The sequence below is a fragment of the Mobula hypostoma genome, chromosome 4, assembly GCF_963921235.1.
Source record: "Mobula hypostoma chromosome 4, sMobHyp1.1, whole genome shotgun sequence".
NCBI lineage: Eukaryota > Metazoa > Chordata > Chondrichthyes > Myliobatiformes > Myliobatidae > Mobula > Mobula hypostoma.
The window spans coordinates 169,701,007-169,715,199 of NC_086100.1; the positions used below are offsets into that span (position 1 = coordinate 169,701,007).

Sequence of the window (14,193 nt, forward strand, 5' to 3'; positions counted from 1 at the left end):
GAGATAGGGAGGTAGGCAGAGAGGTTGTCATGACTCTGCTAGTAAAGAATGGCATCAAATCATTAGAAAGATGTGACATGGGATTCGGAGATGTCGTATCCTTCTGAGTTGGGTTAAGAAACTGCAGGGGTAAAAGAACCCTGATGGCAATTATATACAGACCTCCCAACAGTAGCTGGGATGTGGACCACAGATTACAATGGGAAGTAGAAAAGGTGGGTCAAAAGGACAATGGAATGATAGTCATGGCAGATTTTAACATGTAGGTAGATTGGGAAAATCAGGTTGGTAATGGATCTCAAGAGAGGGAGTTTGTTGAATGCCTTCAAGGTGGCTTTTTAGAGCAGTTTGTTGTTGAACCTACTAGGGGATCAGCAATACTGGATTGGGTGTTATGTAATGAATCAGAGGTGATTAGGGAGCTTAAGGTAAAGGAAACCTTAGGAGGCAATGATCACAATGTGATTGAATTCAACATGAAAATTGATAGGGAGAAAGTAAAGACTGATGCAGTAGTTTTTCAGTGCAGTAAAGGAAAGTACCATAGCATGAGAGAGGAGTTGGCCAAAGTATATTGGAAGGAGATGCTGGCAGGGATGACAGCAGAGCAGCAATGGCGTGAGTTTCTGAGAGAAAAGACAGAGGTGCAGGATAGATGTATTCCAAAAACAAAGGAATACTCAAATGGCAAATTAGTATGACCATGGCTGACAAGGGAAGTCAAAGTTAATGTAAGTGCGAAAGAGAGGACATATAACAAAGCAAAAAAAAGATAGTGGGAAGATAGAGGATTGGGAAGCTTTTAAAAACCCACAGAGAGCAACTAAAAGAATCATTAGGAGGGAAAAAGATGAAGTATGAAAGAAAGCTAGCAAACAACATCAAGGTAGATAGAAAATGCTTTTTCAGGTGTATAAAAAATGAAAGAGAGAAGAGAGTTGATATAGAGCGACTAGAAAATGAGGCCAGAGAAATAATAACGGGGGGCACAAGGAGATGGCAGATGACTAAATGAGTATTTTGCAACAGTCTTCACTGTGGAAGATACTGTTGAAGGGTGTGAGGAAGAGAAGTGAGTGCGGTTACTACTATAAGGGAGAAGGTGCTCAAAAAGCTGAAAGGCATAAGGTTACATACATCACCCGGCCTAGATGAACTGCACCCTAGGCTTCTGAAAGAAGTACTGGTAGAGATTGTGGAGGCATTAGTAATGATCTTTCAAGATCATTGAATTCTGGCTTGGTGCCAGAGGACTGGAAAATTGCACATGTTACTCCACTCTTTAAGAAAGGAGGAAGGCAGCAGAAAGGAATTTATAGACCGGTTAGCCTGACCTCAGTGATTGGGAAGATGTTAGAGTCAATTGTTAAGGACAAGGTGATGGAGTACTTGGTGACACAGGACAAGATATGACAAAAGTCAACATGTTTTCCTTAAGGGAAAATCTTGCCTGACAAACCTGTTGGAATTCTTTGATGTGATTACACATAGGATAGATAAAGGGGATGTAGTGGATGTTGTATATTTGGACTTTCAAAAGGCCTTTGACAAGATGCCACAAGTGAGGCTGCTTACCAAGTTAAGAGCCTATGGTACTACAGGAAAGTTACTGGCATGGTTAGAGCATTGGCAGATTGGTAGGAGGCAGTGAGCGGGAATAAAAGGATCCTTTTCTGGTTGGCTGAAAGTGACTAGTGGCGTTCCACAGGGGTTGGTGTTGGGACTGCTTTTTTTCCTGTACATATATCAATAATTTAGATGATGGAATAGATGGCTTTGTTATCAAGTTTACATTACGAAGATTGGTGGATGGGCAGGTAGTGTTGAGGAAACAGGAAGGCTGCAGAAGGACTTAGACAGATTAGGAGAATGAGCAAGAGAGTGGCAAATGAAGTACAGTGTTGGAACATGCATGGTCATGCACTTTGGTAGAAGAAATAAATGTGCAGATTATTTTCTGAACAGGGAGAAAATCCAAAACTTTCAGATGAAATATGACTTGGGAGTCCTTGTGCAGAACACCCTGAAGGTTAAGAATCGGTGGTGAGGAAAGCAAATGCAATGTTTTCTTTAATAAATTTCTTTAGTCCCCTTTTCCCAACCACGATTCCCTCTCTCTGCTCCCTTCCCATTTCAGTCCACGATAGAGACCCATATCAGAATCAGGTTTATCATCACTCACCTAGCTCATGAAGTTTGTTTTTTGCAGCTGCAACGGCAACAATACAGCACAATACAAAATTACTACAGTATAGTGCAAAAGTCTTAGATATTTATCTAAATGTGTCAAAGACTTGTGTACAGTAGGTGTCAAGGAGCAGCTTTATTTGCCATGTACATTTATATGTATTAGGAATTTGCCGTGGTGTATTGATGCAACACGCAACCTAAAACAATATTTCACAGTTATAAAGAATAAGAGCTACGTGGGATTCTGGTTAATTGGGACAGCCATTTATTTGGGACAACTCTTAAAAAAACAAAAAACTAATCAAGAAAATAGCCAGGATTCCCTTCATTTATTTGGGACACCATGCCACTTAATTGGGGCAGGAGTCTGCTGCCGAACAGGACCTAACTAGCAGCAGTAGCATGGACTTGTGTGGCCGCTAGACGCTACACCGTGCTTCGAGTGAACAGTTTTAAATAGCATCAGTTGCGTGCGTTTGTGTTCAAAAGGCAGTGAATTTTGTAACTGATATTTGGTGAGAAATAAAGAAGTAAGACAATTCTGAACTGTTTTGCTCACTGTGGGTTTCAAAGCATTCTGGCTTGAAGATGTCAGAAACAGCCGGGAGTGAAAATGATACAATTTCACTACTCCAACAAGTTAGGAACCACAAAGAATTTGAAGGTATCAACAATCATCTTGAATGTTACAATGAAAATGAAGATTTGGAGCATTCAATCATCGACAGTATTGTATGAAGGCAGTCCATTATCTGCATGAGGTGTTTGCATTGATTTTGTTTGTTATATCCACTGGATGAATTCCTCCATCAATAACTATTAGGAACTAGTACAGATTTGTAATACTATAGTAGTATTGTGTTACAATGAGCTGAAACAACCAACGCCTATTGGTCAGCTGACAACTAATCTCAGCCTGACTTTGATTAATTGATTATTGTTCCCATCACCATCTTGAATGTTGTTTGGGTAAACCATTGAAATAGTCATGCTTTGGGACATACAGTTGAATTTTTGAGTTTGACATTTGTATTTGCTTGGTTTTACTGAATAAAGGAGTTTTGGCTTTGTCCTATTTCAGTGGTGAGCGAACACAACATATTGGTAGTGTTCTAATTCGTTCTGTATTTCCTTTAGATATTTAATTTGTTACTCAGTTTGGCTTTTTATACCTTCTTAACTACAAACAAGTTGTGTATTTTAACCATGAAAATTCTGCTAATTGGGGCAGCCACTTAATTGGGCCAAAATGTACTAGTTCTGAGTGTCCCAATTAATCAGAATCCACTGCATATAAAAATAAAGTTAGAAGTGAAATGATATGGAATAAAATGTGCATATTACATAAAACCACTATGTACTGCATTTACAATGTATAAACAGCATTATAATGGAGTGTTTACAGCGCCGTGGCAGCGGTTCTAGATGGGGGGAGACTGATGAGAATGGTTGATCCGATTAACTGCCTGGAGGAAGAAACTTTTAAGATGGCGTGAAGTTTTTGTTTCAGTAGCCCTATAGTGCTTTTGAGTGGGCACGTGGCCAAGTGGTTAAGCCATTGGACTAGCGACCTGAAGGTCGTGAGTTCGAGCCCCAGCCGAGGCAGCGTGTTGTGTCCTTGAGCAAGGCACTTAATCACACATTGCTCTGCGACGACACTGGTGCCAAGCTGTATGGGTCCTAATGCCCTTCCCGTGGACAACACTGGTGTCGTGGAGAGGGGAGACTTGCAGCATGGGCAACTGCTGGTCTTCCATACAACCTAGCCCAGGCCTGGCCCTGGAGAGTGAAGACTTTGCAGGCGCAGATCTATGGTCTTGCAAGACTAACGGATGCCTTAAATAGTGCTTTTCAGAAGGAAGCTTTTGGAAGAGGCAGTTTGCAGGGTGGATCATGTCCACAATGATATTTTTCTGCCCTCACCTTTGTCCTGGACACATGTAAGTCCTGGAGTGATGGTAGACCATGGCCACAGACCTTTTCTGCTGACCTGGCAGTTTGCTGTAGTGTATCAGTGTTTATGTTGTAATATTGTAGTCATTGATTAAACTTTGTACATTAAGAACGTAAGAGGGAGGGGTGGGACAGAGGCTGGCGGAGAGATTTTGTAGAGGTGCTGTTAGTGGGCTCATTCCAAGGGCTTGTGGTGTCCGTTATGCCTTGAAAGTTTGCTGGAGGATCGGGGTCAAAGCTGCTGGTCCTTGTATTTGGTGTCATGTCCCATGGGGTCACAGAGTGGGAAGTGTGGACTGGCCAGCGTCTAACAGCCTGCTGTGTTTCCCCAGGGTTCAGTGCCATTCACCTGGCAGTGTTGGCCAACAGCCTGTATGCCCTGAGGCAGCTGCTGGCAGCCGGAGCAGACATGAACACCCCAGAACAGCGCTCGGGGCGCACCGCACTGCACCTTTCCGTTGAACAGGAGAGCATCTCGCTGGTCGGAAGCCTTCTCCTTGAGGTCAGTGCAGCAGGACAAAACAAAGAAGTTTCATTTGTATAGCGCCTCACAGCATCATGGTGCTCACCTGCCAACACAGGGAATGTCGCAGTCACCTCGCGCACAGCAAACTCCCACAAACAGCTATGTAATAATGACCTGATAACCAGGGTCAGTTACTGTACACTGGCACCCTGAGAGTAGTGTGGGCATGTGTGTTGGCTTGTGCTGTGGTTTACAGGGGCCATTGAGAGAGCTAGAGCTGTGCAGGCAAACAGCCATCGGTTCCCCATCACTCCTGGAAGCCCTGCCCCAGGACCTCTGATGTCTGCCACGTTCAGCCCTCTGCTGCTCTGTGGCACAAACCAGTGACAGCTGAACTTGCACCTCTTGGGCATCCACCGTGAGGGGGTCAGTAGCCGAGAGTCAACATAAGGGGGACAGTGGCTGAGATTCATCATGAGGGTTCAGTAGCTGAGGGCTGCCTTGAGGTGTCAGTAGCCGAGGGTCACAGTGAGGAGCTCAGTAATTGAGGGTCAATGTGAGGGGTTAAAAGCAAATTGTACAGAGGATGTGGAGTGTCTACAGAGGGATATGGATAGGTTAAGTGAGTGGGCCAAGGTCTGGCAGATGGAATACAACATTGGTAAATGAGAGATCATCCACTTTGGAAGGAAGAATAGAAGAGCAGATTACTATTTAAATGGTGAAAGATTGCAGCATGCTGTTGTGCAGAGGGACTTGGGAGTGCTTGTTCATGAATCACAAAAGGTTAGCTTGCAGGTACAACAGGTTATTAAGAAGGCAAATGGAATGTTGGCCTTCATTGCTAGAGGGATTGAATTCAAGAGCAGGGAGGTTATGCTGCAACTATACAGGGTACTGGTGAGGCCACATCTGGAGTACTGTGTGCAGTTCTGGTCTCCATACTTGAAGGATATACTGGCTTTGGAGGCAGTGCGGAAGAGGTTCACCAGGTTGATTCCAGGGATGAAGGGGTTAACCTATGAGGAGAAATTGAGTCGCCTGGGACTATACTCTCTGGAATTCAGAAGAATGAGAGGGGATCTTATAGAAACATACAAAATTTTGAAAGGGATAGCTAAGATAGAAGTAGGAAAGTTGTTTCCATTGGTAGGTGAGACTAGAACTAGGGGACATTGCCTCAAGATTCAGGGGAGAAGATTTAGGACGGAGATGAGGAGAAACTGTTTTTCCCAGAGAGTGGTGAATCTGTGGAATTCTCTGCCCAGGGAAGCAGTTGAGGCTTCTTAACGAAATATATTTAAGATACAGTTAGATAGATTTTTACATAGTTGGGGAATTAAGGGTTATGGGGAAAAGGCAGGTAGATGGAGCTGAGTTTACGGACAGATCAGCCATGATCCTACTGAATGGCAGGCTTGATGGGCCGGATAGCCTACTCCTGCTCCTATTTCTTGTGTTCTTATGTTAGTAGCTTAGGTCTCTGTGAGGATTAAGTAGTCAAGGGTCAACATGAGGATTCAGTAGTGGAGGATTACCTTGAGAAGCGTATATATATTTATATACACACACACAACCATTTTATTGTGGTAGACACCATGATCCAGAGAGTGAAACCAACCAGTCTCATACATACGAGGGAGGTGACCATCACACACCCCGGTTACAGTTAGAGTGATCCACAAATACACAAGTGAATAACTATAACCCAAGCTAAAATGTAACAATAAATGAAGCGGAACTTCCCACCATAATCCCACAAAAGCACCTTAACAATAAACAGTGCTGGTCATTAGAAATTCTGGGGAGGACTGTTGACCATGTCCCCCCCCCCCCCCCCAGAACATCACATAATATATATAAATGGAGCTGTACTGGGGCTCATAGAAGGAATTGCACTTCTCTGATCCATCCACAATTTCAAGATTCCCAAAAATACTTCACAGTCACTAGCATAGCCCTGGTATGAAACTACAGTGACCAACGTGTGAACGGCAAGCTCCCACAGCCAGTGTGTTGACATTGCATGTGTGCTTTGGTCTTCAGGCGAGTACAGACGTTGATGCAACCACATTTGATGGATCAACCGCTCTTCACATAGCCGCGGGGAGAGGCTCAACCAAACTTTGTGCCTTATTGATGACAGCGGGTAAGTAGGCAAAGATTTGTGGTCAGCCTGAGGGGTCAGTGGCTGAGGGTCACCAAGCTGGGTACTCGGGGAACCTCATGATGTTGTTCATTTTAAATATCTTTGTTGTCGTCAGTGAAGTAAGTTTATTGTAAAATGCTCTGCAATGTTCAGGTGCAGACCCACTAATCGAGAACCATGAACCGCTGGATGACAGATGCGATGAACGTCTCGAAGATGCCGATGACGAAGGAATCTTCCGTGGAACTACACCTCTGGACATGTCGGCCACAGAGGAGGTGAGAACTTGGGTGACTGGGGGGAAGAATCCGATGATTCATGTACACCCAGTGTCCTGCACTTAATAACGTGGTCATTGAGTATCTGATCATTGTCTTCTGCTGCTGTAGGCCATCCACTTCAGGGTTTGATGTATTATGCATTCAGAGATGCTTTCTGCACACCGCTGTTGTAAAATGTGGTTATCTGAGTTACTGTTGCCTTCCTGTCAGCTTGAACCAGTCTGGCCATTCTCCGCTGACCTCTCTCATTAACAAGACATTTTCATTCACAGAACAGCTGCTTACTGGATGTTTTTGTATTCTTCACACTACACTCTGTAAACTCTAGAGACTGTTGTACATGAAAATCCCAGAAGATTAGTAGTTTCTGAGATACTCAAACCACCCCATCTGGCACCAACAATCATTCCACAGTCAAAGTCACTTAGGTCACACTTCTTCCCCATTCTGATGTTTGGTGTGAAAAACGACAGAATCTCTTGTCCATGCCTGCATGCTTTTATATATTGAGGTGCTGCCATAATATTGTCTAATAAGATATTTGCATTAACAACCGGCTGCACAGATGTACCCAATAAAGTGACCACTGCGTGTATATCTAAAGGACGCAGCACAATCTGACAATCTTGGGTCACCTCAAAATGGTCGGAACCAATTCAACCTCCCTTCCCACTCCCAGCTCCCCTGTTCCCCTCACTCCTTGTTCCCTCTCCTCCTCCCCACTCCCAGCTCCCCTGTTCCCCTCACTCCTTGTTCCCTCTCCTCCCCCCCACTCCCAACTCCCCGTTCCCCTCACTCCTTGTTCCCTCTCCTCCTCCCCACTCCCAGCTCCCCTGTTCCCCTCACTCCTTGTTCCCTCTCCTCCTCCCCACTCCCAACTCCCCTGTTCCCCTCACTCCTTGTTCCCTCTCCTCCTCCCCACTCCCAACTCCCCTGTTCCCCTCACTCCTTGTTCCCTCTCCTCCTCCCCACTCCCAACTCCCCTGTTCTCACTTCTTGCTGTCTCCTCCCACCCACTCCCAGCTCCCCCGTTCCCGTCACTCCTTGTTCTCTCTCACCCCCTTCACTGCTCCCCATTATAGCCCGGCATCTTTTCTCTTTCAACAATGCATAGATTTTCCCTCTGACTGTTCCCATCAGCCTAGATCCCAGATGACAGCCACTCACTACATCTGAAGAAATAATTCCCTCATCCTCTCTCTGGTTCCTTTGCCTGGTGTAACTTCAGGGAGTCAGGAATTCGGTCTCGCTAACTAATTTATCAATGTACCTTTTGTTCCAGGTTTATGACATCCTAACAGGCAAACCGTACCAATCCAAAGCTGGGTCTGTTGCTCCTTTCCCACAAGGTAATCCTTTATTTCTGCCGTGCTTCAATGCTTTTCTGACTCCGTCCAAAGTTCTGTTCAACTGGATGAGGAACAAAGTCCATCAGGATTAACCATAGTTCACCACCTTCCTCTCAGAGGAAGTGATTCCTACACTTGGAACAGTCATGGCCCGATCTAACTCGTCAGTGCTGAGTGTCTCCTCAGTAAGAAGGATCACATCTGTTGTCTGTCTCTGGAGACACCCGCCCTGTCAATCGCTTTCCTAATGAGAGGCAAGTTTGGCTCTCGCTCTGAGCTCCCACGAGTGCAAGCTGGTTGTTCTGGAGCTCCTGGTCCCAGGAATCAAACCCAGCAGATCTTCATGGTGCCTCCTCCCTGAGGCAAGTTGTGCAGAAATAGAGTTTTGGACGAAGTTCGCATGGGTCCCTTGCACACTGATGCCAGAGGAATTACACGGGGTAAAGAATTAGCCAGGAAATTTGGCCAATATTTTGTCTGCCTTCATGGAAGAGAGAACTCCTCTGGAAATGGTGGAGAGTTGGGTGGTTGAGGTGCATCAGTACTGGAGAAATTAATGCTGATAGATTGCCAGGACTGTACACCAGTTACTGCAAGTTAACATGATGTTCCCTCCCCCTCCTGTCTTCTCCTATCATTTCGGATCTCCCCTTCCCCCTCTCACTTTCAAATCTCTTACTAGCTCTTCTTTCAGTTAGTCCTGTCGAAGGGTCTCGGCCTGAAACGTGAACTGTACCTCTTCCCAGAGATGCTGCCTGGCCTGCTGCGTTCACCAGCAACTTTGATGTGTGTTGCTTGAAATTCCAGCATCTGCAGATTTCCTCCTGTTAGGGTATAATAAAGGGTCAGATTGTTCCTGACTTGGAAGATTTGGGCTGTATCCTATGAGTAGTAGTGCAATCACTTGAGTCAAGTTTGATGTTCTCCTAAGGGCTTGTCCACGAGTGGGTCCTCAGGTGGCTGTAGAGGTCAATCTGTTGTAGTGTGGACACGAGTAAGCGATGGCTGTGGTCGGTGGCTGGGTCTTTTGGTTGTTTAGTCTCTCCTTTAGCAGCTGCTGCTTGTTGTCTGGGGCACAGCAGAGGTCGTGCTCCCTCTTGATCAGATTTCCTCCAGGTGTATCTATTGAGTGCAATGTCTTCCCAGCTTTTAGATGTCATGCTGGATTTCTTCAGTCTGATTTTGATGTTATCTTTAAAACATTTCCTTTGTAAAAGATCTGGGAAGATGCAAGTTGGGCATCTGAATAACATGACCTATCCGGCAGAGTTGTTCATGTTGGCCTTCTCATTAAAACGACAAGGTAGTACTTGCTCTGAAGAACGAGAGGATCACATTGAAATACACTGAGTAGATACGTTATTAAATACCCCATGTACCTAATAAAGTGGCCACTGAGTATATGTTCACGGTCGTCTGCTGCCATGGCCCATCCACTTCAAGGTTCAACATGTTGCACGTTCAGAGAATCTCTTCTACTCACCACTTTGTAACGTTAATTTAGTTACTGTCGCCTTCCCGTCAGCATAAACCAAATTGCCATTTTCCTCTGACTTCTCTCATTGACAAGGTATTTTCACCCCGAGAACTGCCACTCACGGGATGTTTTTCATTTTCCACTCCATTCTCTGTAAACTCTAGAGATTTGTGTGTGAAAGCACCAAGAAATCAGCAGTTTCTGAGATACTCAATCCACTCCTTCTGGCACCAACAATCACTCCATAGTCAAAGTCACTTAGATCACATTTCATCCCATTCTGGTGTTTGGTCTGAACAACCACTGAAACTCTTGACCATGTCTGCATGCTTTTATGTTGCGGCTGTATGACTGACTGATTAGGTATTTAAATTATCGAGCTAATAAAGTGGCCACTGAGTGTGTGTGGGAATTTTAAAGGAGCTTGACAGTAGAGGCCAGGCTGATGTTTCCCTAGCTGGGCTGCAGCAGCTCAGAACCAGGGATCAGCAGCTCACAACTAAATTGAGGAAAAACATCTCTTCAGCCAGAAGGTTGTAGAAGTTCAGAGGCTGTGGGGGCTTGGTCACTGAGGAAATGAATAGGCTTTTTGGATCTTAAAGGAATTGAGAGGTATGGGATTAGTGCAGGAAAGACCTTGGAGGTAAAAGTTCAGTTATGACCTCAATGGACAGGTGAGAAAGGTTGAAGCCCAACTCTCACTAACTGTTGGTTTTCATTGCAAAACCAAAAGTTGGACTTCAGGCACTGACCTTGACAAATGCTTTCTGCTCCTGTGTATTTATTTGCTGTGACTCATTCACAGGGACCCCAAACATCAGTAAATATCATTATTATTTCTCTGTTCTCCTTACCAGTGAATAATTCCACATTGTCTGACCTACTCTTTCAGTCAGTTCCTACTCTCTCCTTAGATAGATTATGCAAATCTGCACTCGTGACATTCTACAAGTGCACCGTAGAGAGCATCCTAACAAGCTACAACATTGCATTACACCGTAAGACATAGGAGCAGATTTAGGCCATTCGGCCCGTCGAGTTTGATCCGTCATTCCATCATGGCTGATCCCGGATCCCACTCAACCCTATACACCTGCAATCTTGCAATTTCCTTTGATGCCCTGACCAATCAGGAAACGATCAACTTCCACCTTAAATATATCCACGGACTTGGCCTCCACTGCAGTCTGTGGCAGAGCATTCCACAGATTCACCACTCTCTGGCTAAAAGAATACCTCCTTAACCGTGTACTAAAAGGTCACCCCTCGATTTTGAGGCTGTGCCCTTTAGTTCTGGATACCCCCACCACATAGGAAACATTCTCTCCACATCTACCCTATCTGGTCCTTTCAACATTCGGTAGGTTTCAATGAGATCTCCACACATTCTTTGAAATTCCAGTAGTACAGGCACAAAGCTACCAAATACTCCTCATATGTTAACGCCTTCTTCCCAGAAACATCCTCTGGATTCTCTCCAGTGACAACACATCCTTCCTGAGATATGGGGCCCAAAACTGTTGACAGTGCTCTTAAGTGCAACTTGACTAGTGCCTTATGAAGGCTCAGTATTATCTTCTTGCTTTTATATTCTATTCCCCTTGAAATAAATGCCAACATTTCATTTGCCTTCTTTACCACAGACTCAACCTGTAAATTAATTTCTGGCAGTCTTGCACAAGGACTCCTAAATCCCTCTGCACCTCTGATGTTTGAACCTTCTCCCCATTTAGATAATAGTCTGCACTATTATTCCTTTTACCAAAATGCATTATCATACATTACCCAACACTGAATTCCATCTGCCACTTTTTTGCCCGTTTTTCCAATTTGTCTAAGTCCTGATGAAATCACATTGCTTCCTCAGCACTACCTACCCCTCCATCTATCTTCATATCATTTGCAAACTTTGCCACAAAGCCTTCAATTAATCATTGACAAACCATGTGAAAAGATTTCCTTTTACAGAAATCATGCTGACTTTGACGTACTTTATCATTAGTCTTCAAGTACCCAAAAACCTCATCCTTAATAATAGACTCCACACTTTCCCAACCACTGAGGTTAGGCTAACTCATCTATAATTTCCTTTACTTTGCCTTCCTTCCTTCTTAAAGAGTGGAGTGACATTTGCAATCTTCTAGTTCTCTGGGACTATGCCAGAATCAAGTGATTCTTGAAGATCGTGACCAATGCATCATTTATCTCTCCAGCAACTTCTCTCAGGATTCTGAGATGTAGTCCATCTGGTCCAAGTGGCTTATCCACCTTAAGAGCTTTTGAGTTTGCCCCGCACTTTTTCCTTTGTACAAAGTTTGTAATAGTAAAGGTACTCACTCCTGCTCCCTGACACTCACAGACCTCTGGCACACTGCTAGTATCCTCCACGGTGAAGACTGATGCAAAGTACCCATTAATTTTTATCTGCCATTTCTTTGACCCCTATTACTACTTCACCAGCATCATTTTTCAGTGGTCCAAAATCAACTCTCGCCTCCTTTTTACTCTTTACATATCTGAAAAAACTTTTGGTACCCTGCTTTATATTATTGCCTAGTTTGCCCTCATATTTCATCTTTTCCTTTCTTATAGCTTTTGCTGGATTTTAAAAGCTTCCCAGTCATTTAACTTCCCACTTACTTTTGCTACCTTATATGCCCTTTCCTTGGCTTTTATGGAGTCCTTAATTTCCCTTGTCAGCCATGGTTGCCTACCCCTGCCATTTGAAAACAACTTCTTCTATGGGACATATTTATCCTGTGTCTTGTGAAGTCTTCCCAGAAACTTTAGCCATCTCTGTTCTGGCGTCATTCCCACCATTATCCTCCTCCAATCAACCTGGGCAAGCTCTTCTCTCACACCTCTGTAATTCTCTTTATTCCATTGTGATAATGGTACATGTAACTTGTGCTTCTCCCTCTCAGATTGCAGTATGAATTCTATCATATTATGATCACTGTCTCCTAAGGGTTCCTTTACATTAAGCTCCCTAATAAGAGCATGGTTATTGCACAACACCCAGTCTAAGAGAACCTTTCCCCAAGTAGGCTCAAGCACAAACTGCCATCTCATAGGCATTCAACAAATCCCCTCTCTTGCCATCCGACACCAACCTGATTTTCCCAATCCCCTCACATACTGAAGTCCCCCATTACAATTATCTCATTATCCTTATTACTTGCCCTTTCCAGCTCCCTTTGCAATCTCAACCGCACATCTTGGCTACTATTTGGAGGCATATATATGATTCCCATAATGTTATTTTTACCCTTGCAGTTTCTTAACTCCACCCACAAAGATTCAACATTTTCTGACCATATGTCACCTCTTTCTAAGAGGTGATACAGGTATGGAAACTGCACTGTGGCAGACACAAAGGGTCTACAGCTGCCCAATGCATCACCAGCATCATCCTACCGGCTATCAAAGACACATGTATACCGAAAGGTGCTGGAAAAGGGCCAAGAATATCATGAAGGATCCTACCCATCCTGTTCATGGCCTGTTTGTCCTACTCCCATGAGTGAGGAGGCTATAGCATCCATGCCAGTACCACCAGACTCAAAAAGTTACTTTCCCAAAGTAGTAAGGCAGATCAACACCTCCACCCAATAGCCCATCTCTCCACATCCCAAACCACCATTATTTATCATTTCCTGTCAGTCAGTTTATGAACAGACACCTGGGTGCAGAGTGTCACTTTATGTACATACAGTACAATCAATTTATGTATATAATCTATGTATTTATTTTTATTGTGTTTTTAGACCATAAGACATAGGAGCAGAATTAGGGCATTTGGCCCATCGAATCTGCTCCACCATTCAGTCATGGGGTTGTGGGGGGCGAGGGTTTTTGCAGGGTGAGATGCCTGAATTCACCACCCTTTGGCTAAAGAGGTTTCTCTGCATCTCTGTTTTAAATGGACACCTCTCAATTCTGGGGCTGTGCCCTCTTGTCCAAGACCCCCTGACTCCCTCATCATTCTTTCCACATCTACTCTGCCTTGGCCTTTTAACATACATCCTTCTAAATTCTAGTGAGTACAGACCCAGAACTATCAAAAGTTCCTCGTATGATAACCCTTTCATTCCCAGAATCATCCTTGTGAACCTCTGCTGAACCCTCTCCAATGCCAGCTCATCTTTTTTTAGATGAGGAGCCCAGAACTGTTCACAATACTTAAGGTGAGGCCTCACTAGTGCCTTATAAATCCTCAGCATCACATCCCTGCTCTTGTATTCTAGATCTTTTGAAATGAATGCTAACATTGCATTTGCCTTCCTCACCACCAACTCTACCTGCAAGTTAACCTTTAGGGTGTTTTC

At 44.2% G+C, this 14,193-nt stretch overlaps 1 protein-coding gene across 2 annotated transcripts in view; it reads left to right on the forward strand.

Moving 5' to 3' along the window:
* The window catches only part of nfkb1 (nuclear factor of kappa light polypeptide gene enhancer in B-cells 1), a 126,903-nt gene that overhangs the window by 98,230 nt on the left and 14,480 nt on the right, over positions 1–14,193 (forward strand). For both annotated transcript variants that reach the window (XM_063046963.1, XM_063046962.1), the window contains exons 18-21: positions 4,476–4,645; positions 6,656–6,758; positions 6,912–7,036; positions 8,322–8,388. In XM_063046963.1, the coding sequence (XP_062903033.1) occupies positions 4,476–4,645; positions 6,656–6,758; positions 6,912–7,036; positions 8,322–8,388 (465 nt within the window). The remainder of the gene's footprint in view (positions 1–4,475; positions 4,646–6,655; positions 6,759–6,911; positions 7,037–8,321; positions 8,389–14,193) is intronic.